This window comes from Genypterus blacodes, unplaced genomic scaffold (genome assembly GCF_046128005.1).
Source record: "Genypterus blacodes isolate CSIRO-AG114 ecotype Tasmania unplaced genomic scaffold, CSIRO-AGI_Gbla_v1 ptg000052l_1, whole genome shotgun sequence".
NCBI lineage: Eukaryota > Metazoa > Chordata > Actinopteri > Ophidiiformes > Ophidiidae > Genypterus > Genypterus blacodes.
Genome location: NW_027466864.1, coordinates 4,347,835 through 4,371,922, shown reverse-complemented (window position 1 = coordinate 4,371,922; position 24,088 = coordinate 4,347,835). Strand labels below are relative to the sequence as shown.

The window sequence follows — 24,088 nt, the reverse complement described above, 5'->3', positions numbered from 1 at the left end:
CACACACACACACACACACACACACACACACACACACACACACACACACACACACACACACACACACACACACACACACACACACACACACACACACACACACACACACACACACACACACACACACACAGTACAGGACAAAACCAAATGGTTGTAAAACTTTATTACCATAGAAAAAAAAAGAGATGAAATTACAAAACAAAGATATTGATCCTCCCATGATTCACAGGCTTCTTATGATCGGAGCATTTACATCATTCTAATGTGTTCATTCTGAGTCAAAGCCCTTTGTTTAGCATTAAAATGCTACGGTGGGCCGGTGGAGAGCAGTTGACAAACAAAGCAACAGCCTGGTGGGAAACCTGCCGGGCGAGTGTGCAGAAGCAGGAAACGCCGATGTGTCCTCGCCGTGGATCAGCTCAACTAGTAAGTCAACTGGTTTATCATTAAACCGGTTTGTGTCCCACTTCTCCCCACGCTGCTCCACACTTGGTTCCATTTTTATTTGGTTTGTTTCCCAGACTTCTCCAGGTTTTTTTCCACTTCTCCGGTGTCTTCAGCCCAGCTCCTCCTTGGCCTTGCCCGGTTTGCGGGGCATCTTCTTGCTGCTGCCGTCCTCCAGCTCTTTGCTCTTATAGTAGTGAGGAGCAACTTCAAGCAGCCAGCCGCTCTCGATCTCAATCACCTGCGAGGGGGCACAGACACATTCACCAATACGACGCAGACACAGGCGGGAACACGGCGCTCTTAAAGATCGGGGAGTGTTTGGTGTAGTTTAAACAGTGACTGAGCTATTTTCTCCTTATTTCCTGGAGCTGAGAACCAGCAAACAGCACGGTGACGCCTGATCACCTCCTGCCACTGCAAACACACACTTAAGACGACTGCGGGAAGTCCTACAGTACTCACCTGTCTCATGAACTCCTTGGTGGTGAAGACCAGCTCGTGGTAGATGAGCCAGCGAGGCAGCTCCTCGAACAGAGAGCTGTTGGGGTGGACGTACACCGTCTGCTGGTGCTTCACCGTCTTGTAGCCGCCTTTGCTCAGCCGCGCCGTGTGGTAGAAATAACCGGCCGTCACCGCCTGGGAGAGACGCAGGGTGAAGGGAGTGAGACAAAAGAGAAGAGTGTGAGGCTTGAAGAGCAAAGACACAAGCAAACTAACGACATGTATGCAGCGTCGTAGATATGAAGATGAAACAATGAAACTACAGGGGAAAATACAAATTTCATGTCTGCTTTTAAAGGTATAGAAACCTTTCTTAAGCTCTGAGGAGAGAGCCGGTCGTGGTGACACACACATGTAATGTAAGTTGCTTTGGATAAAAGCGTCTGCCAAATGCTCGTAATGTAATGATATGTAATCTTGACGGGCTCACTCTGTCACACTGCACACACTCATTAATCCTGCTGTCAGTGCGGCCCCTCTGTTACTCACACACTGGATTCAGTCATAAGATAAGGAAGCGCCGCCGCAGCACTGAAGCGTACGGCCGTCGCTATGGTTGCGTGCGGGACGTGCTGACTGTAACGTGGGCCGGGGAGTCGGGGGGCCGTTAGGGGAACGAGACGTCCCCACATTCGTCTCTCATCGCCCGTGACGTGGCTTTACTGTGGCGTCTGCTGGCTCAGGTTTGCCGCAGATACGAGCAGACAAACGTGAACCTCGTCCGTCACAAAGCTCAAACAACCTGAACTGAAGGTGAAAACACAGGGGGAAGCAAAAGTGTCTCTCTGGAGCGATGACATGTTCACTTGTGTTTGGTGAGATGAAGCAATCTCTCCTCAGAGGCTGCGGGTCTGCTGGAAGCAAAGGTGGAATGGAGCTAACAGAACAAACGGCCTTCCTTATCTGCAGGTGTAGAGGTGCGTTACAACACACACGGATGTTGATATGAGCGGTTGTGACAGAGGCCGCATGCAGCTTCTGTGCAGAGGTGATCCACCGGGTTCCTCCTTAGTTTATCTAGATTCCTTCACTTGCACAGGAGTGCAGAGACGCTGACCTCCTGACCTCCTGGTAAATCCGGACGTTGACGGCGGCCCGATGAGCGACACAATGCAGTGGATTGTGAGTCAAGGTCCCGGCAGCTTCAGCCCTAATGCGTCACTGTTAACACGCCTGAAGCTAAAGCACACGGCCGGGACCTAGATGCTAAAGCTTCGGGTGAAAGCCTGAAGCCTCGATGGCACTGGCATCTGTTTGTCTACTCTACATGTTACTCTACAAACATCAACCTCGCACTTCACTCCTTCAACAAGCCCAAACGCACACAGTCTTGGTGTGTGGTTCCCAAACAGTGCGGCCGGCGCCGTGTACCACCGCACGGCCCCCTGGATGAGGAATCGCCACCTTGGCTTTGTTGTTTTTTCCGTGCGCACAAAACAACGCTGACCTGTGTGTGTGTGTGTGTGTGTGTGTGTGTGTGTGTGTGTGTGTGTGTGTGTGTGTGTGTGTGTGTGTGTGTGTGTGTGTGTGTGTGTGCGTGTGCAGGTGCCGGCTCCCTCTCTCGGTATTCTCAGCAGCCTGCGTGGCACTGACCTTGCGTATGGCCGTGTTGTCCTCCGGGGAGCTGACCACCTCCACCTCGATGCGGTCCATCAGGCCCTCCAGCTGGTCCCTGACGTCCCGCGCTCGCCTCATGGAGCGGAACTGGATGAAGTTCTCGTAGCACCACTGTGTGGAATGACCGCTCTCCACCCACTGGTGAGAGAAGACGACGAGATGAGACGAGACGCGCGTTACTCTGCTGATTCATTCCAGTTACTTAGCGTTCTGATGTGTGTTGGCCCCCGGTCTGTCTCTTCTCACCTGTGTGTAGACGTTGAGGAGCACCAGGTGATCTCCGCCCGGCACCACAAAGTTCATCCTGGCGTTGTCGGCGTGCACCACCTTGTCTTTGGGCCGGTAGAAGATAGAGTTGTTGACCGACAGCATGGCGGCGATGGTCAACACTTCCTCTGAACACTTGTACCTGTTTTAGAATGACAATAAATAAAACCGTCTTGATCTTCATCTCGACCTAGAGAATGAAAGTAAGTCGGTCGGTTCAGTGAGCTCTGACTCCTCCTGCCAGTCACTTACTGCTCAGAGGCCAGGATCATTTTGCTCAGCATGGGGTCCACCGGCAGCTCAGCCATCCTGCGACCCAGCTTAGAAAGAGAAATAAGGAAGAGCAACCAGTTAAGCGCCTCTCACCTCTATTCTTCATCCAAGCTCCTTCAATAATTAATACGCTTTCAATGACACAGTCGGCCTCTGTCTCCTGGGTAATCATTCATCAGCTGCGCTGTCACGCTGGGTCTTAAACACCGTAAAGATCTTTCCCATCTCCCCTTGGTGTTGACCGAAGCAGGGAGTGGCACTGAGGTATTGGAAGAATCCTGTGGCATCTGAAGCCTGAAGCCTGAAGCCTGAAGCCTGAAGCCTGAAGCCTGACAGATGCGACTCCAGATAAGGCATCACACCGATCATGTGAGAAACTAATGATATCCATCTTTCACACTCTGATTTCTTAGTATAACTAAGGCCTGGTCCTTCCTGTGATCCCAGCACATTAAACTAACTAACTAAGCCTGAGACGGTTTCCTGCACGTCTGTCTTCACTGGGACAGAGAGACGTGTGGTTTTCGGATGAGGCACCTTGGTGAGCTCTCCCAGGTGGTTGAGCGCTCCCAGGGCGTAGAGCTGCTCCAGCGCCAGCACCAGGGTCTCGTGAGGCGGCGGGTCCATGAAGTCGAAGTGAATAAGGTCATTGATGCCTGCAGGGAAAGGGGAATTGTGTTTGTTATGCTGAAACACACCAAAGAGCACGGAATCCCAAGACAATAAGAGAGCAGACGGGGGAATTGGAACTCACCCAGACTCTTGAGCAGCAGGACCACGTTTCCCAGGTTGGTCCTCTGGATCTCCGGCACCGTGGTCTCCTCCATCTCGTGTTTGAAGGCCCAGGCCGTGTAAAGCCTGAAACATTTCCCAGCAGCCACTCTACCGGCACGGCCCGCTCTCTGATTGGCCGAGGCCTTGTTGGGGGAAATAGAACACGTGTTGGGAGGTGAAGCCAGGGAAACAAAGCCACGCTGGGAATCTACTCAAATCAAACAATCAATTCCATTTTATACTAACAACAACCCGGCCTCTCAGTAACTTACCCTCGAGCACGGCGTGACGATGAGCGACTCCATGCCGGTGCGAGCGTTGTAACTCTTCTGTTTGCAGAAGCCGGGGTCGATGACGTAGATGATGCCGTCTATGGTGAGCGAGGTCTCTGCTATGTTGGTCGCCACCACCACCTTGAAGGGATTAAGAAAGGAAATACAGAGATGAAGCCAGCGGCGAAAGATTCAAGCTCGCGGTGAAACAATCAGTCAGCGGCTCGATCGAAAACAAAACCAGAACACTGATCTGTCAAACGGTGTTGAATAGCAGGCAGCACTACAGGAGCCTCTTATGGTAAATATGAGCGTGGACGCTTCTTCTGTGTGCGCGCCTGAAAAAAGGCTTTCTCACGTTACAGTCGCCATAGTGATGCGATTGTCTTTATCTGTGTCTCTCTGAAAGCAGAGAATGTGAAGAATGTGCCGGGCAGCACGTGAAGAAAAGGGAGAAAGCTTTGCCCGGTTCAAATATCAATCCAGCGCTGACCTGTTTACTTACAAAGTAGATATGAAAGGAAAACAGGGAGATAACGGCGGCACATTGTCCGACCTTACGGGCTCCGGGCGGAGTTGGGTTGAAGATCTTGGCCTGCATGTCGGAGGGCAGGTTGGCGTAGATGGGCAGCACCAGCAGCTCAGCGATCTTGGACCCGAGCCGCCTGCATCTCTCCTGCAGCATCTCGCAACAGGCTTCGATCTCCTCCTACCGAGCCAACAATGACGGGTCAGGTGGGGAAGTGGGAACGTGAGCTCCAGCTGAGTCCTGTGTGTGTGTGTGTGTAACATGAACGGTACCTGTCCAGTGAGGAAGACCAGGCAGTCTCCAGGAGCTTGGGTGACGTGAATCTGCAGCACCGACACCACGCACGCCTCCAGGTAGTCTGCCTCTGGAGCCTTGACACACACACACACACACACACACACACACACACACACACACACACACACACACACACACACACACACACACACACACAGAAACTTATATCAACCCTCATTCATGAACCTGTTCCCAGCCTGATTACTGTATGTCCTCATTTGCATGGGGGATAAGCCACACACACACACACACACACACAATTCTGCGGTTTGAAATCTGCATGATGTTTTCCATGGTATTTGGTTAATGTGCACTACAGTGAGCGTCCAGTTCCTTACTTTGGTGTAGAAGATGTCCACGGGGAATCTCCTGCCGGGGATCCTGAAGACGGGCGCGTCGTCGAAGAAGCAGGAGAAGCGCTCCGTGTCCAGAGTGGCGCTGGCCACCAAAACCTTCAGGTCGGGTCTAAAGCGGGCGATGTCCTTAATCAGCCCGAACAGGATGTCTGTGTGCAGAGTTCGCTCGTGGGCTTCGTCTATGATGATGACGCTGGAGAAAAAGGGCAGGAAGGAGACGGAGACAACAACACAGAAACATTCAGTCATGAGAGACGGGCAGGAAATGGAAAGTGGACGATCAGTGAATGATTCCAACTGAGGGCTGACAGAATACAGGAAACGCTAAATGACCGAGCCAGTATGTTGAATGTGATGAGTGAAGATTAGCGCTTCAAAGGGAAGCATTGATGTGGTTTCCTGTTCTGACCTGTAGCTGGCCAGGTCGGGCTCGGTGAGGAACTCTCTGAGCAGCATCCCGTCCGTCATGTACTTCAGCACCGTCCTCTCTGACGTGTTGTCCTCAAAGCGGATACTGTAGCCCACCTGAGAGACAAACGGCCGGTCCAGATTCAATCAGATACAAAGGATTTGGTTTGGACCGATACCGGATTTAAAACAGTCCAAACAACGCGAGCAAACATGTTAACTATCAAACGACAGAGGTAAACAAGACAGAGACAGAGACCAGTGATCACAGGCGTGGCAAGATGGTAGAATATCTCCGTTTGTCTGCATTTTGAAGTGAACGAGGAAGAAACACAAAGCTGCCAAACGTCTTCAGCGACTCCTGCTGGTCAGCCAGTCGCTCACCTCGTTTCCAAGCTTGACGCACGTTTCCTCTGCCACTCGGGCCGCCACCGACATGGCGGCCACCCTGCGAGGCTGCGTGCATCCGATCTTCATGCCTCCTTCAGTGTAGCCCTAAAACACACACAGGCAGGAGCAGATGGGATTTTAAAGGCTCACAATGTGGCAGATGATTGGTGAGGCGTTGAGGACCACGTCAGCTGCACTCACGCTCTCCATGAGGTACTGCGGGATCTGGGTGGTCTTTCCAGAGCCGGTCTCCCCCTCGATGACCAGGATCTGGTGCTGGCAGATGGCAGCTAGCAGGTCTTCTCTGTAAGGAAAGATGGGCAGGCTGCGTCTGACCTCCTGGATGGATTGCTTCTTCAGCTTGGCTTCGGACAGAGCCGGGGCCTCCTGCTCCTGAACACACCGGCCGCAACGTCACGTCACCTTCATCATCCATTGAATTACAACAATGGATCTTCTCGACACGATGCTGTTTACGTTCATCACACTTTACACGTTTACATCTCACCAATGTCGACCAAAATAGATATTTTTGGTGGAATTGTACTTAAAACAAAAACCTCAGCCATTTATTATTTGAGAGTCGAACATGGATTCAGAAGTTCAGACGCATGATGATGATTGCAGCATGTGGCCAGCATCGCTTTGGTCTCACCTTTTCCTCGGCGGTTCCCTTCATGGTAATCGCCGTGCTGACAAAGTCGATCATCTCGTCCTCCTCCAGGATGAGCTGGTACTTGTCCCGCTCCTCCTTCATCCCCAGCTCCCGCTCCCTCTTGGCCCCGAAGCTGAGCGAGGCCGTCTTCAGCCTCTCCTCCTCCCAGCGCCCTTGCTCTCCTCCCATCTCCATGGGCATCTCTTCCAACTCCAGGTCCCTCTGGGGAACCTCCTGGTGACGAGGGGCGCAGACGGAGATCACAGTGACTTTGAGATTGTGCCTGGAATCCTCGACATGTTAATCTGCCTACATACACACATCATACCTTGCTTCTCTTCTCCTCAGGCATGTAGTATCTGTTCTTCCTCTCCTCCTTCTCCTTTGCGCCGGCCTTCTTGTAATCCTTGGCCAGGTCTCGGAGGGTGCGCTTGTAGTCTAAATCCCGTCTCTCCCTGTCTGTCAGGTCGTTGGAGGTGAACAGGTACTCGTCGTCTGCGATCTCCGCCTCCAGGTCCTCCAGCTTCTCAGCCTCCCTCTTTTTGAGGTATTCCCTGCGAGATTGCTTCCTCAAATCTGGCACCTGAAAGGAATCGGAAAATGAGTGATCGTGAAATAAAGAGGAGAAGGATGTTTATGAGGACAAACAGGAACCTGTCTCCTAAAGTCTGGGCACCCACCATATTCCTCTGACCCTCTTCAGCCATCTTCAGTCTTTTCTGAGCTTCCTCATAAGCCTGGAGAAACATAAACAAAGCCGTGTTCATCCGCTCCTCACAGCAGTCGGTCTTTAAACACATCGTACAAGCCTCGCTGCCTCTCACCTTTTTGTCCGTCCTCTCCGAAATGTTGCGGGTTTTGTCTTTGTCTTTCTGTCTCACTCGCTCAGCAAATGCATCTCTCTCCTCGATGTCCTGCACCCGCTCTCTCTCCTCCTTCTCCCACTCCTCCTCTTCCTCATCTTCCTTCTTGGCAGACTTTTCGTCCCCTTGGCCCAAATTATTCCTTTCGATGAAAGCAAAGATCATGTGGATGTTCCTCAAAGTCCCCATGTTCAGTTAACAGATTTATTTCCACTCCTACTGCGTGTCAGTATCTCCAAAAACCTCTCCACCTATTGAGACATGAGATGTTTGTATGTTTTACCTCTGCAGCGGTTCCTCTTCCCCCGAGGACTCACTCTCCTTCTTCTGTCGGATGTTTCTTCTCTTCTTTCCTCTCTCCTTGTCCTTGCTTTTCTTCTTCCCTTTCGGCTTCTCCGTCCCGGCGTCTCCATCGCTGTCGCTGTCCTCTAATAACGTGTATGTGCGATTCTTCTTGTCCATTGCGATCGCTTCCCGTTCCATGGCTCGGGCCGGTTTTTCAACCGCCTGCTTGCGAGGAATCTAACACGTGGCGGTAAAGTACATCAGTGTTACTTTGCTTTGAGAAAACACAAGACAGGTTCTGATCTCTGGGCGGTCAAATATCAATAAGTCCACCTACAGGTAAACATCTCCACTAGGAGGCGTTTGAACCCTAGATTACTACAAATAAAAGCATTTACCTTGCCGAAGAGTTCATGTGCAAAGGCGACCACGGGTTGGTTTATATCAATGGTGCCCGTCTGCTCTAGACGGGTCACAAAGTCTTCAGGACACGACGATCTACGCGCAGTGCCGATCATGAACTGAGCCACGTATCTGTCACTCAAACCGAGGATGTCATGGAGACGGTCGTTCACCCACTGTTCTAGGTTGGCCATGGTGCCTGCCGAGGGAAGAGACACACAGTGAGCACGCCGAAGTATCTGATCATGCTGCAGTGAAGCCACTCAGTTACACAAACAAGCATTTCCTCTTTCAACTGTGTGAAGAAGAAAAGGTATCAAGGAGAACAAATTAATTAAGAATGTGAAGGCTAACAATACAAACAATACCAGATCTGTGTCAGCTCACTGAACCACACACACTCTTTTATATCCTCGGGTGATGGATTATTAGGTGCGTATGATTGGTTTGCAGTATGTGGCTGCTCCCCACTGGAGCCTTGTTGTTCTTCAAATCTGACTCAGAGTTCTGATTGATTCACTTTAGATAACTGGTTCATTATATGGCAGGAAAGAGTCTGGAGGGTGTGATTTACTGAGACTGTACCAATATGCTATACTCAGACCTCTGCACAATGTTTCTGTCAGGTTTGGGGAAATATTGGACTATAGATCATTCAGAACATTATAGTTGTTATATTAACTGCAGTGCTACAGTAACCATGGAAACACAGACAAGTGGAATTGTGCTCTTATATTCATAGATCACAACAACGAATATTTTAACAATAAATGAACCGCCAAATTAGAAATGTCTGTTTTTTTTATTGCAGAAATATGGTCAGTCACCGAAGCATACATGAATGTAGAAGCTCAGTGAAGAAATAAGAGGCGCAATTCCACGAAACACAAAAAGCTCAGTAGACATTTTGCTGCTAAATTGATTCTTAGGCTTCACTTCAGTTCGATTTGATTTCCGGCAATGCGCGGAAACTTAAGTGTTAGACCTGTTCTCACTTCTTTGAGTATGTAGTGAGCGGTTCGTGTACTTAAATGTCGGTTTGAGTCGTTAAATAACAATAATTACTCGGTGTCCTTGTGAGCAAAGTGACCCGCGGTTAGACGCACTTACCTCCTGCCAAGCTGCTAAAACAACGTAGCCACTACGGAGGATGCGACTCGCTGAGCTAACTCGGCTAACCAACTACAAACTCGCTTCCGTCTTACTTTTGCAGCTCAAAACTCTCATACTGTGTAACTAAACTTTGCGTCAACGTACATCCCTCCGCCGCCATCTATGTGCGTCTGTATCTGTTTTATTAGTTTAATTGACTGAAACAAGTTAATAATCTAGAAGTGTTGTGCTAACTTAGCTAGACGCACACTCGAATTCGAGAGCGGATAACCGTCACAGGAGCGACGAAGAAGAATGAGCTCCATCCTTACAAAATGGCCCACACTGCCCCCGTGTGGTCATCTGAAAACAACTCTTACATCGCGTGGATTGGATGTTTCTCCTACGCGATTATTTACGAATAATTAAGCGCTATAAATTCAACAAGTCACGAGGAAAACAATAAAACTAGCAAATGAACTAAAACCATCAAGCAACATTAAAACAATTTAGTCACTTTTGTTTCTGTTTCATTTCAATTTGATGTCTGGTTGCATGATACTATCTAACGTATTTACAAAAAAGTGCGTCGCAATGTTTCAGACAAACAGGAACTATGACGAAGTAGCTGCAGAGGAGGAGGAAGGAGTTCACTCTGTTCTCGATGACTGCAGACAGAAGTGAGGAGATCATTCTGAGCTCATCCGCAGCAGGACCTGCGGTGTTCGGGTCAAAGTGTCTCGTCGCGCCTCTTTTCTCCTCCATCTGTCGGTCAGAGGCGGAGATGCGGACTCCTCCGGCCGGCCGAGGACTATCGCCCCACCCGCTGCTGCTGCTGCTGCTGCTGACAGTGATCCATACTGGGGCGTACAAACCTGTCGTCATCGTGCATGGGATCTTTGATGGACCCAAACAGTTTCAAACGCTGTCTCGTTTTATATCAAAGGTAGGACACCAAGATGAAACTGGACAATGATGTCCTCGTCGTTTAAGTACCCGGAAGTCCTAGGTAGGCTTCGTGAATACAATGAGCGATATCGCATTAAAAAAAAGGTCACTAAGTTACGAGTAAAATTCGCCCATTTGTTATCAAAATGTATTTATTTTAATAAAGTAACTGTAGATCTACTTAAGATACTCAAAGTAACTCGTATCAGTTTGAAGAATATGATCACTATTAATCAAAGGAGCTGTGATGAGGATGAGGATACGTGTTTTTTTATACCACGTTTCTATCTTAATGTGAAAGGAAAGTCATCAGTTCAATCTCTTACACAGAGGTACATACATTTACATACATACATTACACAAGTGCTCAGCAAAAGAAGTAAAGAAAAAGAGGACAGAAAAGTAGAAACTAATGAAGAATACAGCAGTTAGTTCTTCCCCTCTTCAAGATATTTACTTCCTCTGCATGAGATGTAGAAGTGTCAAGTATAAACGTTCTTGCAACAAGCAATGTGGTTAAATGAAGGAAGAAACGAAGGAAAAATCTCTTGAAATCACTGTTTAATTTCAATTCATTGTGTAATGTCTTCTTCCCAGCTCCATCCCGGCACAGAGGTGTCAGTGATCGACCTGTATAATAACCTGGCCAGCTTACAGCCGATGTGGAAGCAAGTCAACGGCTTCAAAAAAGCCATTTATCCCATCATGCAAAAGGCTCCTGAAGGCATCCATCTTCTGTGCTTTTCACAAGGTCTCACAACACCACTGGCACACACACACACACACACACACGAATAGCTACAGTTTACCACAGGCCTCTTTCTTCCTCTTTCATATTTTTAGCAAACAAAGAGTTTATCTAAATGTTCGCACTTTTGACTTCTACGCAGTTTTCAAATCGAACCCTTTATTATTATTATTATCATTTAAAATATTTTATTAAGGTTCTTCTTGAGCTTAAAGAATCTTTATTATTGACATATGCCCACTTGATACCCTCATCACTGCTTCAGATGCTGAGCATTGGTGGTTGCAGAATGTCAGCACAGTGATTCTTCCTCTTCCTCTTCCTCTTCCTCTTCCTCTTCCTCTTCCTCTTCCTCTTCCTCTCCCTCAGGTGGTCTGATTTGTCGAGCTCTTCTCTCCACTGTTCCAAACCACAACGTCCACACCTTCATCTCACTGTCATCGCCACAGGCCGGACAGTACGGAGGTCAGCCAGATTCGTTTATTCAAACACTAACAGCTGTTTTGACTTAGCGTGTTGACTTTACCCTGCAGCTGGTAAACAGAGAAGTCAAACGGGAAGAATGTTCTAACAACTTCTTGATTGCGGTGCAATCAAGGACAATCTGAGCTAATATATAAGCTAATACTATATGATAAAGTTAATTTAGTAGTTTCTTCCTTGTTTTCACATTTCACATTTCACATTGTTTGTCCCTGAAGTGTCCCTGAACACATCATCTCTGCTCTCAGGATGGGATGATAGGCACTTTCTTTCTCTTACATGTTTCTCATGCCTGTGCTGATATTTCCCACTGTCTCCTCGACAGACACTAAGTACCTGTGGTGGCTGTTTCCAGAGCAAATAAAGAAAACACTGTTTCGTGTTTGCTACAGTCGACTGGGACAGAAAGTATCAATTTGTGATTACTGGAACGGTGAGCAGCTGAGTGGATCCTGCATGTGGCGTGGAAGTCTCTCCAGAGGAATGGAAGAGATGAGGTTTTCATTCATCAGATATTCAAATGTCCCCACACAGACCCTTACCACAGGCTCCGCTACCTGCAGGGCAGCAGCTTCCTGGCACGACTCAACGGTGACAAACCTCACAAGGACATGAAAGGTACTGGGGTCAAGTCCCTTTACAGTAAACACGCACCTCTCTGCTGTTACAAGCAAATCAAATGTGTTTGTCTGATGCACTTCTCCAGCATGGAGGGACAACTTCCTGCGCATTAAGAAGCTTGTGCTGATTGGTGGACCAGACGATGGCGTCATCACACCGTGGCAGTCCAGGTTCGAATCCCATCAAGTTTCATATCCCAACTATTGTTCTCTCATTTATAACAGCAATGCAATTTCTCTCATTCCATGGAAAGGAACTTCTCTGAACCTTTCCCTTACACAACATAGTTTCCTTAAGACTGTGAATGATTGGTCTATTATACCAGTCGCACTTAGGACGAATAAGATTCAGAATAAAATGTGACTTAAAAATGTGGAACAGTGGAAGGTGGAATATTGGAGATCTTTCTTAACTCTTCATTTCTAATCAGGTTAATGGCTGAAAGAAGCCTCCTGACAAGCTGATGTGTTATTGTCTGACTTTGCTGTACTGAAACATAGATCGCTTTACATAACAGTGTTGAGGCCTGAAAGAGAGACAAAGTGCACGAGTCTTTCTGCAGTATCTACGATCCTGATTGGAACTGACTGTTTCCTCTTTTCTATACACAGCCACTTTGGATTCTACGACACGGACAGTCACCTGGTTGAAATGAGGAACCAGGAGGTGAGTTTCACACAAGCGCTTTAGGTTTCACTGCAGCAACCAGTGAGTGGCTTCCCTTCAGCCCGGGGCCCCTAGAAATACACATCGCATCAAATTCTCTTCCTTTTAAAGTTTTACAGGAATGACACGTTTGGGCTGAAGACACTGGACGCTCGCGGAGACGTCGCAGCCTGTGTGCACTCTGGAGTCCGGCACGTTCACTGGCACACAAACTACACAGTGTTCAGCAACTGCATTGAGAAGTGGCTCACATGAAATCTGTACACACACACACACACACACACACACACACACACACACACACACACAGACAGACCATTATGTGTCTTTGTATTGTCTCATGTTTGTTACTGTAAATTTTAGAAAAGGGAGTAAAACAGCCGTGTATCTATTTTTCTGTAGTTGACTACGTGAAGGTTTTCAGGTTTTATATTTGAAACAGATTTTGGGGTTAATAAACACTTGCTTGTTTGGGCTTTTTCATGATGAGTGTGCTGCTTTGCAACAACAACAAAAGGACACATTATATTTCCCAAAAAACTCTGAAGATATTCCAGTTAAATCAAATCACTTGTTGGGCTGTGACAGGAGAGTTCAGATCTATTTCTATTAAAGTCTTTTGCAGAACTTTCAGCGTGTGTTATGTATTTAAATCCAGTGTGAATCATTTTTTGTATTTGTAATTGTGTTCACGTAGACGGTATGATGCAGAATGTGTTCATTTTGACCTCCTGCTAAAGGGAGATTAGGTTTGGACCGGGACTCACATATTAAAGATGCAGTTTCCGCATTTGACCACTAGATGGCAGAATAACTCACCAAGACAAGCAGATAGAGAGAGAGCTAGATAGATAGATAGACAGATAGATAGATAGATAGATAGATAAATAGATAGTCCTCCTAGTGTCTCCGGTCCTTCCAGTATTCCCACTTCTCAGTCCTTCCTCCTCCTCCTCCTCCCCCTCCTCCCGTCCACGCTCTAAACAGGTATGGCAGATGACGTCATCTAGGTGACACCCACCTTCTCTGCCCGTCCCGCTGTGGTGCAACGCGCTTCGGCACCGGGTGGAGATTTGTGTTTAAAGTCAGAATCGTTGAAAGTGTCGGGTCACATGTGAGCAGGTTCACTCTTCAGCGTCACTTTCTCTTTAGTTTAAGACTTTCTCTCTTTTCACCGCGCGTTGGACTTTAAATCTGCACTCTGACCGCAGCTGACAGCGTCAAACCGGAGACTGAAGGTAAGAAGCGTCAATCTGCTTCACGGGAGCACGAATGGTGCGTTTATGTCGTTTCGCTTTGTGACTTTAGTCAAACTAAGGACAGACGCCGGTTGAGCTTATGGCGGAACATGTCGGCGTTACTTTCCCCTCCGCACAGACACGCTCGCACACGCAGCTCTGCTCCGGATCATGAATCACCGAAGCTTATTCGCGCTGAAGTGACATTTGACAGCACATTATCCGAACACGACGCCTGAATAGTTGTTTTGTGGCGTTTTAACGGCCGGAACAGCCGCTAGGCGCAGAGTCGGTACTGTCAGGAACAACCCGACTCACCGAACGGCCTTCAGGTGACACTGACACGTCTCATGTTCGGCTTCTGGAAGCTTGTTTACTCGGGAGAAGCCCCTGGATCGGTTCAGTGTTCCGGGGAAAGTTTCATTCATCCGCAGTCTGACTGGCTTCTCTGTCAGCGTGGCTCCGGGTCGACGTGTCCCGCTTTCAGTCCAGTCCAGTCCAGTCCAGCTGTGGGTCAGACTCTATGTAGACCACCAACAAAGGGATCACAACAGCAGCATAACACGACCCAGCAGCAGGGAGGCGGTTCATACTTCAGATGAGTCAGATAATAGCTCCGGTCTGAATCTGGAAAGAGAATAAAAGACTTCTCCCTCATTACATCATGGAGCTGAGCAGCTGCGAGTCATGGTGAACTGGTGTGAGCTCTGAATGAACGCTGTCATGTCTAACTTTGACTCTCCTCTGTTCATCCACAGGTTAGTGTTGAGACATCGAGTCTCAGCCGTCCACTCAAGGATGTCCTTCAGAGGGAAGAATGACCAGTGCCGGATATGTGGGGGGGTCCTGCAAGGGAACCAAAGGAAGTGGCTGTTTGGGGGCAAGAACAAGAAGACGGGTCGGCCTCACACCCCGGCAGAGTCCCTACGAGGAGGGAGTCTGTCCCAGTCCTCCCAGAGCAGCCCCTGGGGTAAGCAGTCCCGCCCCTCCCCCCACCTTCCAAGTGTGACAGATTTTAGGTTGAGAAGTGTGATGATGATGATGATGATGATGAATCTGTCTGATGGCGTTCTTTTCCGTCCGCAGGCAGCACGTTGTCTCTGGGCTCGTCGGCGTCACTCTCCAGGTCCCAGATGTCCCTGTTGTCCCCCTCCAAAGGCCTCGACCTGCTCTCTGTGCTGACCCACATCCTGGGCCACGCCGTGCCTCGGGGCAGCGTCCACGGGGAGTTTGTGTGCGGTAAGTGCGTGTCCGTCCTGGAGCGAGTGTTCAAGTTCGACACGGTCATAGCCAGAGTGAGGGTGCTGTCGTCCGAGAGGCTGCAGAAGATGACGCAAGAGCGGGACAAGATCAGGCGCTGGGTGCGGCAGGCGTACTGCCAGAGACGCAGCAAGGGCAGCACCAGCGAGGAGGACGGGGACGGGGACGGAGAGAGGGACGGCTACAGGGAGATGCTCAGGGACAACATGGCTCTGTCAGAGTATGAGTGCTGGTCCGAGAAGTGGGACACGTGTCCGTATTTCATAAGAACGGGCAAAAGATGCAGAAAGGGCAAAGGATGCGAAGGGTGCGACGCCTTACGAGTGTCCGACTCGGATTACGAGTCCGTCTGTGGGATTCCTCGCCACCTACCGCTCCAGCCGTTGTCCCCGTCGGACAGATCCCAAAGCATGCCCCTCCACTGGCTCCCAGTGTCCACCGTCTGCTCCAGCCCCGCCTCGCTGGCAGGGTCCAGCCTCTCCCTGCAGGCCTCTTCCAGAGCCCAGTCCATTCAGTCATTGGACTCTCTGGATGGAGACGACCCGTTTGACTCCCCGGGCGAGAACTCGGTCAACTTTGTGCTTAAAGAGCTGAAAGGAATCGAAGGAAAGCCGGTCAGTTCTCCGCTGGGGAGTCGGATCCCGGTTCTCGGCAAAAGAGACGGGAGATACTCGAGAGGAACGTTGGAGCCGACGTCGCCCACAGTGAACAGAATCCTGGACTTTGTGGAGGTGGAGAACGGAGAGAACGGAGGCGCAGACGGGGACGGAGAGGACGGCGAGACTCTGACAGAGCTGAGGGACGAGTTTCTGCCTCTTCATCCACAGGTGAGTGACTTCACCTGTGTCATCAGTTTAACAACAGGGCACACAGACATTAGTAATGTGTCCACACACACACACACACACACACACACACACACACACACACACACACACACACACACACACACACACACACACACACACACACACAGTGATCTGGGACTGAAGCTAAATATCTTCTGAACTGCTGCTAGTGTCACACACACTCTGTTTAAGCTCCATGTAAACACCAGGAACAGATGGATGTGAACCCACAGTGTTCTGGGTCCAAGCGTGTGTGTGTGTGCGTGACGCCGGGTCTTTGTCATTTCAGACGAGCGCAGGCCGGCTTCATCACCTGGTGGGGGATCTGCGGGGCGAGCTGGAGCGAGCCGCGGCCCGGGTCAGGACCCTGGAGGCCCAGGTGAAACCCGGGAGAAGCAGACCGGCCCAAGTCAACGGGTCAGAGGACGGGGATCCTGTAAGCATGTTTACGTCATGGCTGTCTGCTGATGTGACCACAAAATAATCAACCCCCGTGGCTGAACACACACCTTTGAACCGCAGGGGAGTCGCCAGCTGTCTGGGGAGATAATGGGCCTGGAAACCATTTTGACAGTAGAAAAACAGGTTTATTATGCCGTGCAGTCCTACACACACACACACACACACACACACACACACACACACACACACACACACACACACACACACACACACACACACACACACACACACACACACACACACACACACACACACACACACACACACACACACACGTAGAGCAGTCACATGGCTGAACGCTCCGTAAACAGCAAGCCTGTGAATGTTTCAGTGACTGAGCGCAAACACAGCATTACGCGAGGGAGGGAGGGAGGAAAGGTGTGTTTATTGATGTCTCTGTGCAAGGGTGTGTCCACCTGTCCTCTCTGTAGACACACACACACACACAGAGAGAGAGAGATAGAGAGACGGGCACACACACACAGAGGCCTTTCTCAGGAATCCACCCCAACCAGTGCAGTTTGCCTGAGTCAGTCTCAGTCGTCTCACGATTTGTTGCATGTGACCCCCCCGACCTGTGTGTGTGTGTGTGTGTGTGTGTGTGTGTGTGTGTGTGTGTGTGTGTGTGTGTGTGTGTGTGTGTGTGTGTGTGTGTGTGTGTGTGTGTGTGTGTGTGTGTGTGTGTGTGTGTGTGTGTGTGTGTGTGTGTGTGTGTGTGTGTGTGTGTGTGTGTGTGTGACTTCCTGGGATCTACCCATCGCTCTTCTTAAAGGAAACTTGTCCTTCGTCTTTGTCTCGTCTCTTCCAGTTAACCCAGCAGGACGGCGACAGCGGCGGTTTGCTGCTCCAGAGCCTCGGCCACTCTCTCCACAGCCGCGAGCGTCTGATCCAGGTGGGCGAGGTTATGAGGGGGGACAGGATTCGCTCATGCACACGGCAACGTGACCTACGGCCGCGGCTGCCGGGGCTCCGGCTCTGAGCTCACTGGAATGTTGTCTGTGCCTTTGAAGTCGCCGTGCCAACCTTAAAGCGCCACGTGCGCGATTGGCCAATCTGTCGCCCGGCGTTGACCCCGACTCGCTGCTTGTTTGAGTTTGAGTTTAGAGTAGGTGGAAAGTAGCTGAACTGCTGAACGGGACGTAATCAAACAGCTGAGTAAACGCTCTCTTATCTGACCCGGGGGTTAAACCAGTAAACTCACATCCCAGTTCTCCTTATTCTGCATCTGAACACATGAGATTGGTTTGTACTTTGGTTCTGAGCAGATTTCAGTATCAGGATGTGTGCGAGCAGATAAGTGGCTGCACACAAACACATCCTGATCTCTGCTGTGGGGCTCATTTGCATCACGCAGCCTTTGATTTGACTCTGAAATGAGCCTCTAATGTGAGAGCTCTCCTCCTCTCCTCTCCTCTCCTCTCCTGTCCGGTCCTCTCCTCCCCTCCCCTCCCCTCTCCTCTCGTCTCCTGTCCGGTCCGGTCCTCTCCTCTCCTCTCCTCTCCTCTCCTCTCCTCTCCTCTTCTCTTCTGTCCGGTCATCTCCTCCCCTCCCCTCCCCTCCCCTCCTCTCCTCTCCTCTCCTCTCCTGTCCCCTCCTCTCCTCTCCTCTCCTCTCCTGTCCCCTGCTCTCCCCTGCTCTCCCCTCCTCTCCTGTCCCCTGCTCTCCCCTTTCCTCTCCTGTCCCCTCCTCTCCTCTCCTCTCCTCTTCCCCTCACGTTCCCTGTCCTGATTGATGCCTAAAATGGCCTCATGAGGTTTTGCCCCGGTGTGATGACGGCTGTGTGCTTCTGTCTTTCCATCCTCTCTACAGGAGTGTGTGTGTGTAATCAGGAGACTGTGTGTGGAGGAGGGAGCAGGAACTGAGCTGAGCGACAAGCTGAGCGAAAATCTGAAGGAAACTCTGTCTGACAACGAGGTGTGTGTGTGTGTGTGTGTGTCTGGGTGGAGTAACTCAAACTGGTTATGATCCATATCGAACTCATGGAATGTAAACAAACAAAGGAGTAAATCTGATGTGTGACGTTGAGCCACTTCACCTCCCGTCTGCTTATGGATCCAATATTCAATTGGACCCGGTTTGTGTTCTGTCTGCTGCAGTCTGCCCTGGAGAGCTTAAGGTCCCACATGGCTGAGAGAGAGAGGACGATGGAGGAAGAGATAGAAGCGCTGAGGAAGGCAGGAAGAGACCGCGAGAGAGACCTGGACACGCTCAACGCCGTGCTGCAATGCAACCAGGACATCTTCAGGGTGAGGACGCACGGAGGCTCAGACACGGACCCGCCCGGCGCCCAGCGCTCCCACACACTGAGTACACGTGGACTTTGCCCCCGCGCCCAGGTTTTATTTATACAGAGCTGCGTTTCGTCCCTGCTGCAGGACCTGCGGGTGGCGGCGGTGGACAGGGAGCGACTGCAGACCGAGGTGGAGAGGGAGAGGGAGGTGTGGAGGCAGAGAGACCGGGCCCACGGGGCGGCGCTGCAGGAGAAGGAGGCCCTGCTCCAACGCCTCAGGGAGGAGCTAGAGAGCTGTCAGAAAGATGTGCAGGTAACACACACACACACACACACACACATCCTGCAGCTGTGCCTGAATGAGGCCTTTTGTTCTGCTTACCCTCAGGTACATGAAGTTTGTCCGTAAACGTCCATTTGTAGGCCCCGGGGGGGCAAAGTTTTGCTGAGAACGTGTCGTTTCCTTCTTCCAGGCTCTCTCCGACTCTGTGATTGGTCAGGGTTTGTCAGGGGGCGGGGCTGAGGCGGCGCTCGCCTCCCGGCTGAAGGAGAAGGAGAGTCTGCTGGCAGCCGCTCTGCAGGACAGAGAGGGAAACAGCTCCACCGTGTGGCAGCAGGTGGCCAAGCTCAGCGCAACCCTGCAGGAGTACCAGGCGACGCTGCAGGTGAGGGACGGACATCTTTGGGTGTTCTTTCACATCGCAAAAGGAAGTTCAAAAACAAAAGGCTGCTTGCTTTGTCTCCTCAGAATCAGCAGGAGAGTCACGGTCAGGCGCTTTCCTCCCTGAAGGATGAACTCTGGGACACTCGGAGGGAGCTGAGGGAGAAAGAGAAGGGGAGGAAGGAGGCAGAGAGAGCCCGGCAGAACGAGCGAGAGGACAGAGAGAGAGAGGAGAGGACACTGAGGGACAGACTGGAGAAGAGAGACAAGCTCATCGAGGTAACTAGTAGTCTCAGTGTCCAACCCTCAGCTGTGTCAGACATCCAGGGGCACTGTGAAGGTCTAGATCCCATCTCACACACACACACACACACACACATGACTCAACACACTCAACTTCTGTCCTAACCCACACACAGGAAGTGATCATAAAATAGGTCTTTGCTTCCTGTTCTGACCCAGCAAATCCTCCTGGACGCCGAGCAGCGGGATCACCTGTTCACAGAGCTGCAGCAGAACCTACAGAACAAACGCCAGCCCGTGACCGCCGTCAAACACGCGCTATGATGGAGGGGAGCCCAGTCGCCATGACGACAGGATGCACACTTTAACTGCCCAGTGATGAATATTTTGCACTTACATATTTGCCTCCACAGTGTATTTAAGGTGGTGTTCATGGGAGCCTAAGTCATTTCAGAGGTTTGTATTTGTCCTCGTACGGGGACCAAAGCAAAGTCTCATTTCCTCCTTAAGTCTCTGAGGTGAATCAGTGCCATCGGTGGTTTTTGGCCTCGGCTTCTTCACGCCGAGTGCTCAATACTTGATTTTAAACCACTGCAATGTTGTATTTAGTTAATAGTTTGAATTGTAATGGGTCTAATGATTGGGTAATGATTAGATTCCATTGCTGTTTGTGTGCTACAGGGACCAGAGAGCTCTAAACCGGGCTCAATGCTTAGTTTGTCTTCTTGTTTGCCGCTTAAAATGTCTCGAAGAGAGAAACACAACTAGGACCAAAGTCATTTATTTTAACTCCTTTTTTCTGCTTTTAGATACGGCTTCATTTTATTTAAAATCGTAGAGCTTTTCTGTCTGTTTTCTGTCTTTTAACTTGAGAGAATAAAGCCCTCCGATCCAGCACGGTGACGTCATTCTGTTCTTTCTGAGTCCATCCTCCTATTGGCTCCGGGTGAAATCTGACCTCCAAGATATTAAATTACAATAAAAGCCTCACTCGACCAATCGGCAAACAGTTTGGAGTTTCTGGTTACTTCAGGGACGGTTGCTATGGAGATGGTACCTCAACAAGTAGGTACTTGACCACAGAAACCGAATGCAGCCACTTCCTCTTAGAGACACTGATTACTCGGAGAGGATGCAGGTCCAGTCGGTCCCGCTCGGCTCCGTCACCATCGGACCGCAGTCTTGGCGCGATGACACGGCTCGGTCCATCCTGCGGGCGGGCCGCCTGCTGCGCCGGACCCGGGCGGGGCGCTCCGGGACATGCAGCCGGGGAGCCCTGCCTTCCGTGCGGGGAGAAAGCGGCGCCTGCATCGGTGACGACGACACATCCAGGCCGCAGACTGCAGGCACAGCGGTGAGAGAGAGAGGAAGCTCGGGTTTTCGGCTCAAACCTGTGATCTAAAGGCTCATTGGTCACCAGAATGGATTAGAACACAGAAGAACAAACGATTAGTTCAACTTACAGGTCTACAGTGACTAACAGTGGCCTTATAAATGTTGTTAAAAGTTAGAATTAAACATCATTTCCTCCAAATTATTCGATCTAAATATAAAGTTTGATTTCCATTAGACTTAAACAAGTACAGTCTCTTAAACTACATATTAAAGTTGTAAATTATGTCGGCTGGATAATATTTACAATATTTCATGACAAAAAAAGAAGTTATTTAGTTATTAAAACTCTAAAAGTTAACAGCCTAAACTTCTAAACGATCGAATTCCAGCCATGTCTCTTATTTTGGAAATCTCAGCCTAATCCTTCCTCCTTCAGTTCCCTAACAGCACCCAAAGGACACCCACTGGCCCGTTCCCTCCTTCCAGCCTGCGCGAGCGCTGCGCCAGTGCCAGCGTCGCCGTGGCCACCGAGTACATGCGCGGCGTGCGAGAGGTGGAGGGTCGGCTCCTCAGGCAGGCGGGCAGGGTGAGCCAGGAGGAGGTGGGGCTGCAGAGGGAGAGGGCTCACCTGGAGAGGGTGCTGGGCAGCCTGGGGGCCCAGCTGACCGTCAACAGGAGGAGCACAGAGGACAGGAAGAAGAGGCCGTCCACCAGTGAGACGGTGAGCCGCACGGGGGGCTTCACCCTCCTGCAGCAGCAGGAGGAGGAGGAGACGCGGGCGCTGACCCTCTGCTCTGTTGCAGGAGAAGGATGGAGCCAATTACCTGCTGGCCTGTGAGCGACGGGAGCTGTGTGAGCTGAAACAGGATCTGCAGGGAGCGCTGAGGGACACGCTGAGCCACTTACAGGTCATTAGCACGGCTCAGATCTCCTTTCCTTCCAGGTCCAGTTCAGTGTGTGTACTGTATGTGTGTGTGTGTGTGTGTGTGTAGTCATGATATCATTCTTGTTCTCTGTGTCTCAGGCTCTGGCTCAGTGCAGCAGGCAGCTCTTGCACTGTGCCGGTGAGAGAGCTCGCGTCCTGGAGCTGCTGCCTCACAGCGGCTCTGCTGGAGGTCAAAGTTCGTCCGCTCAGACCCTCACCAGGGCCCAGCCCATCGGTCCATTTACACCCGGTACGCCCACAGCAGAATGAGTGAGAAGATCAAACCCCCCTGGAGTGAAAGCAAAGGAGGGGAAATCAGCAATTACACAAAATAAAGACAGAATTGATCATTATAACGAGTGTGTGTGTGTGTGTGTGTGTAGAGGAGCTATGACGCCAAAATGGAATGGATGTTGAAATAAGAAAAACCATGACATTATATATTTATTCATTTCTTGTTTCTCCTCTGCAGAATGCAAACACATATTGGAATCGTCCATGTTGCAAGTCAGCCAGTCGCAAGAGCTGAGGCAAAACACCCGACAGATGCTAACCAGCGCCGTCGCCAGGCAGAAAGCTGCTCAGCGGTCAGTCGATGACGGCCTGATGAAGAAGATCGCAGAGACAGTTGGTCTGCAGGTACACGTCATAAACACACTCACCATTCCTGAGTTCAAGAAAGAACAGATGGTAAGTTTGGATATGAGAGTGACAGAAATCTCCTTTCATCGCGTCTGTGCAGCAAAACCTGGCGGTGATGTCGGCGGCCAGCAGACAGGCCGCGTTCCGCAAGCAGAGACAGATCAACTGTATTCGCCACAGCCAAGGCAGAGCTCAGGTTAGCGCACACGCAGCGTTTAGTCGGCGCGTTTGACCTTCTGCACAGACGAACGCAGCTCAGCGGGTGGCGCCATTGTGTCTTACAGGGTCCAGAGTACAGCGGCGACGTTCTATCCAGAGAGAAGCTGAACCGGCCCCTGGTGCAGGTCTACCAGAGGCACCCGGGCACACAGCTACCTGAGGCCGCTCAGCTCATACAGGTATTCAGTCTGTCTGTCTGTGTGCAAATACATTCACAACAGGCTGTGACTTCATCTCAGCCTGCCCTCTTGTGGTGAACTAGGCTTCATGCAGGTCACTATGGAAAGATTTATCCTCCAATAGTGTTATTAATATTACTTGTAGAGCCTCTTGGTGAAAGAATCTGAAACACTTGAGCCCCTGTAGTACCATCGTTGACCACCAGGGGGATCACTGCCTCAATTGTCAATCATATCTTGCATTCTTGGGTGGGAGGAGTTACGGAGGCATAACTGGGGTGCAGCAAAGAGGATTCCACCCACAGACTGCTGCTGTAAGCACAGTTAACACCCCCCCCTCCCCCTTCCCCCTGTGGTTTGGTGTCCATCAGGGCAGTGCGGTGCTGAGACGCTGTCTGCAGGCCTCTGAGGACGAGCTGTCCCAGCTGCAGCGCTCCTGCCTGCATCTGCTGGAAAACCTGCAGAGGAAGAAGGCTGCGGCTCAGGTGGACTCGGCCGTGCTCCGCATGAGGCGCCAGAAGGTAGACAAGAGAGCCACGCCCGCTTTCATCCAGCAGGCGGCGTGCAGGGAGCAGCTCTACTCGCCTTGTCCTCGGTAGAGGGGCAGAGGCCACGGGTCGGTGAGATCACAGGCTGAGGAGGAGCGGTGATGATGTCATGACTGAGACAAACTGGATAAAGATATAGAGAAGTTTTAGATGAGATGCTAAACTATTGGATTAGGACACAGTGGACCTACAGTGTGAGTCCACCTCTTTCAGACACCATGGCTTGTTATTGATCGTGTGTGTGTGTCGGGCCACATTCTTCTTCTTGTTTCCTTTCTAATCTGATATTTAAACCCATCTTCTTCACAACTTAAGACTGAAAAACTTGTGAATAAACTAAAAAAACTAATCACAGCTCTCGTTTTTCCTTTTTTCGTCATAGTTCATAGAACGGCAAAAAAGAA

The 24,088-nt window shown here is 50.4% G+C and overlaps 4 protein-coding genes across 5 annotated transcripts; 3 read left to right on the top strand and 1 right to left on the bottom strand.

The window, feature by feature from the left end:
• Positions 1-145: 145 nt before the first annotated feature.
• On the bottom strand, positions 146-10,102 carry dhx16 (DEAH (Asp-Glu-Ala-His) box polypeptide 16). Of its 2 annotated transcripts, none has more exons than XM_076150558.1 (21): positions 10,083-10,102; positions 8,333-8,535; positions 7,933-8,171; positions 7,611-7,791; positions 7,467-7,523; positions 7,115-7,369; positions 6,787-7,020; positions 6,333-6,524; positions 6,126-6,236; positions 5,743-5,858; positions 5,316-5,526; positions 4,953-5,051; positions 4,708-4,860; positions 4,152-4,292; positions 3,860-4,022; positions 3,643-3,761; positions 3,085-3,152; positions 2,812-2,974; positions 2,542-2,703; positions 910-1,083; positions 146-685 (listed from the first exon to the last, which is right to left on the bottom strand). In XM_076150558.1, exons 2-21 carry the CDS (start codon positions 8,528-8,530, stop codon positions 557-559), a joined length of 3,165 nt encoding a protein of 1,054 aa, XP_076006673.1. In that variant the 5' UTR covers positions 8,531-8,535; positions 10,083-10,102; the 3' UTR covers positions 146-556. The 2 variants fall into 2 exon arrangements, with proteins under 2 accessions (XP_076006673.1, XP_076006672.1); XM_076150557.1 differs by lacking the exon at positions 10,083-10,102 and adding an exon at positions 9,447-9,748.
• On the top strand, positions 9,989-13,182 carry LOC143001018 (lysosomal thioesterase PPT2-A-like). The gene is made up of 8 exons (XM_076150561.1): positions 9,989-10,374; positions 10,974-11,127; positions 11,494-11,589; positions 11,933-12,040; positions 12,142-12,225; positions 12,314-12,398; positions 12,840-12,894; positions 13,006-13,182. The coding sequence occupies exons 1-8, from the start codon at positions 10,093-10,095 to the stop codon at positions 13,147-13,149; spliced, it is 1,008 nt and encodes a 335-aa protein (XP_076006676.1). The 5' UTR covers positions 9,989-10,092; the 3' UTR covers positions 13,150-13,182.
• A 725-nt stretch (positions 13,183-13,907) lies between these two features.
• Positions 13,908-20,731, top strand: LOC143001017 (uncharacterized). Its single transcript, XM_076150560.1, has 11 exons — positions 13,908-14,132; positions 14,891-15,102; positions 15,219-16,219; positions 16,530-16,676; positions 17,511-17,594; positions 18,512-18,616; positions 18,799-18,948; positions 19,078-19,245; positions 19,406-19,597; positions 19,681-19,872; positions 20,056-20,731. Exons 2-11 carry the CDS (start codon positions 14,931-14,933, stop codon positions 20,158-20,160), a joined length of 2,316 nt encoding a protein of 771 aa, XP_076006675.1. The 5' UTR covers positions 13,908-14,132; positions 14,891-14,930; the 3' UTR covers positions 20,161-20,731.
• A 749-nt stretch (positions 20,732-21,480) lies between these two features.
• On the top strand, positions 21,481-24,037 carry tektl1 (tektin like 1). Its single transcript, XM_076150459.1, has 7 exons — positions 21,481-21,892; positions 21,975-22,079; positions 22,196-22,346; positions 22,569-22,735; positions 22,839-22,934; positions 23,023-23,136; positions 23,508-24,037. Exons 1-7 carry the CDS (start codon positions 21,707-21,709, stop codon positions 23,733-23,735), a joined length of 1,047 nt encoding a protein of 348 aa, XP_076006574.1. The 5' UTR covers positions 21,481-21,706; the 3' UTR covers positions 23,736-24,037.
• The last annotated feature ends 51 nt before the right edge of the window (positions 24,038-24,088 follow it).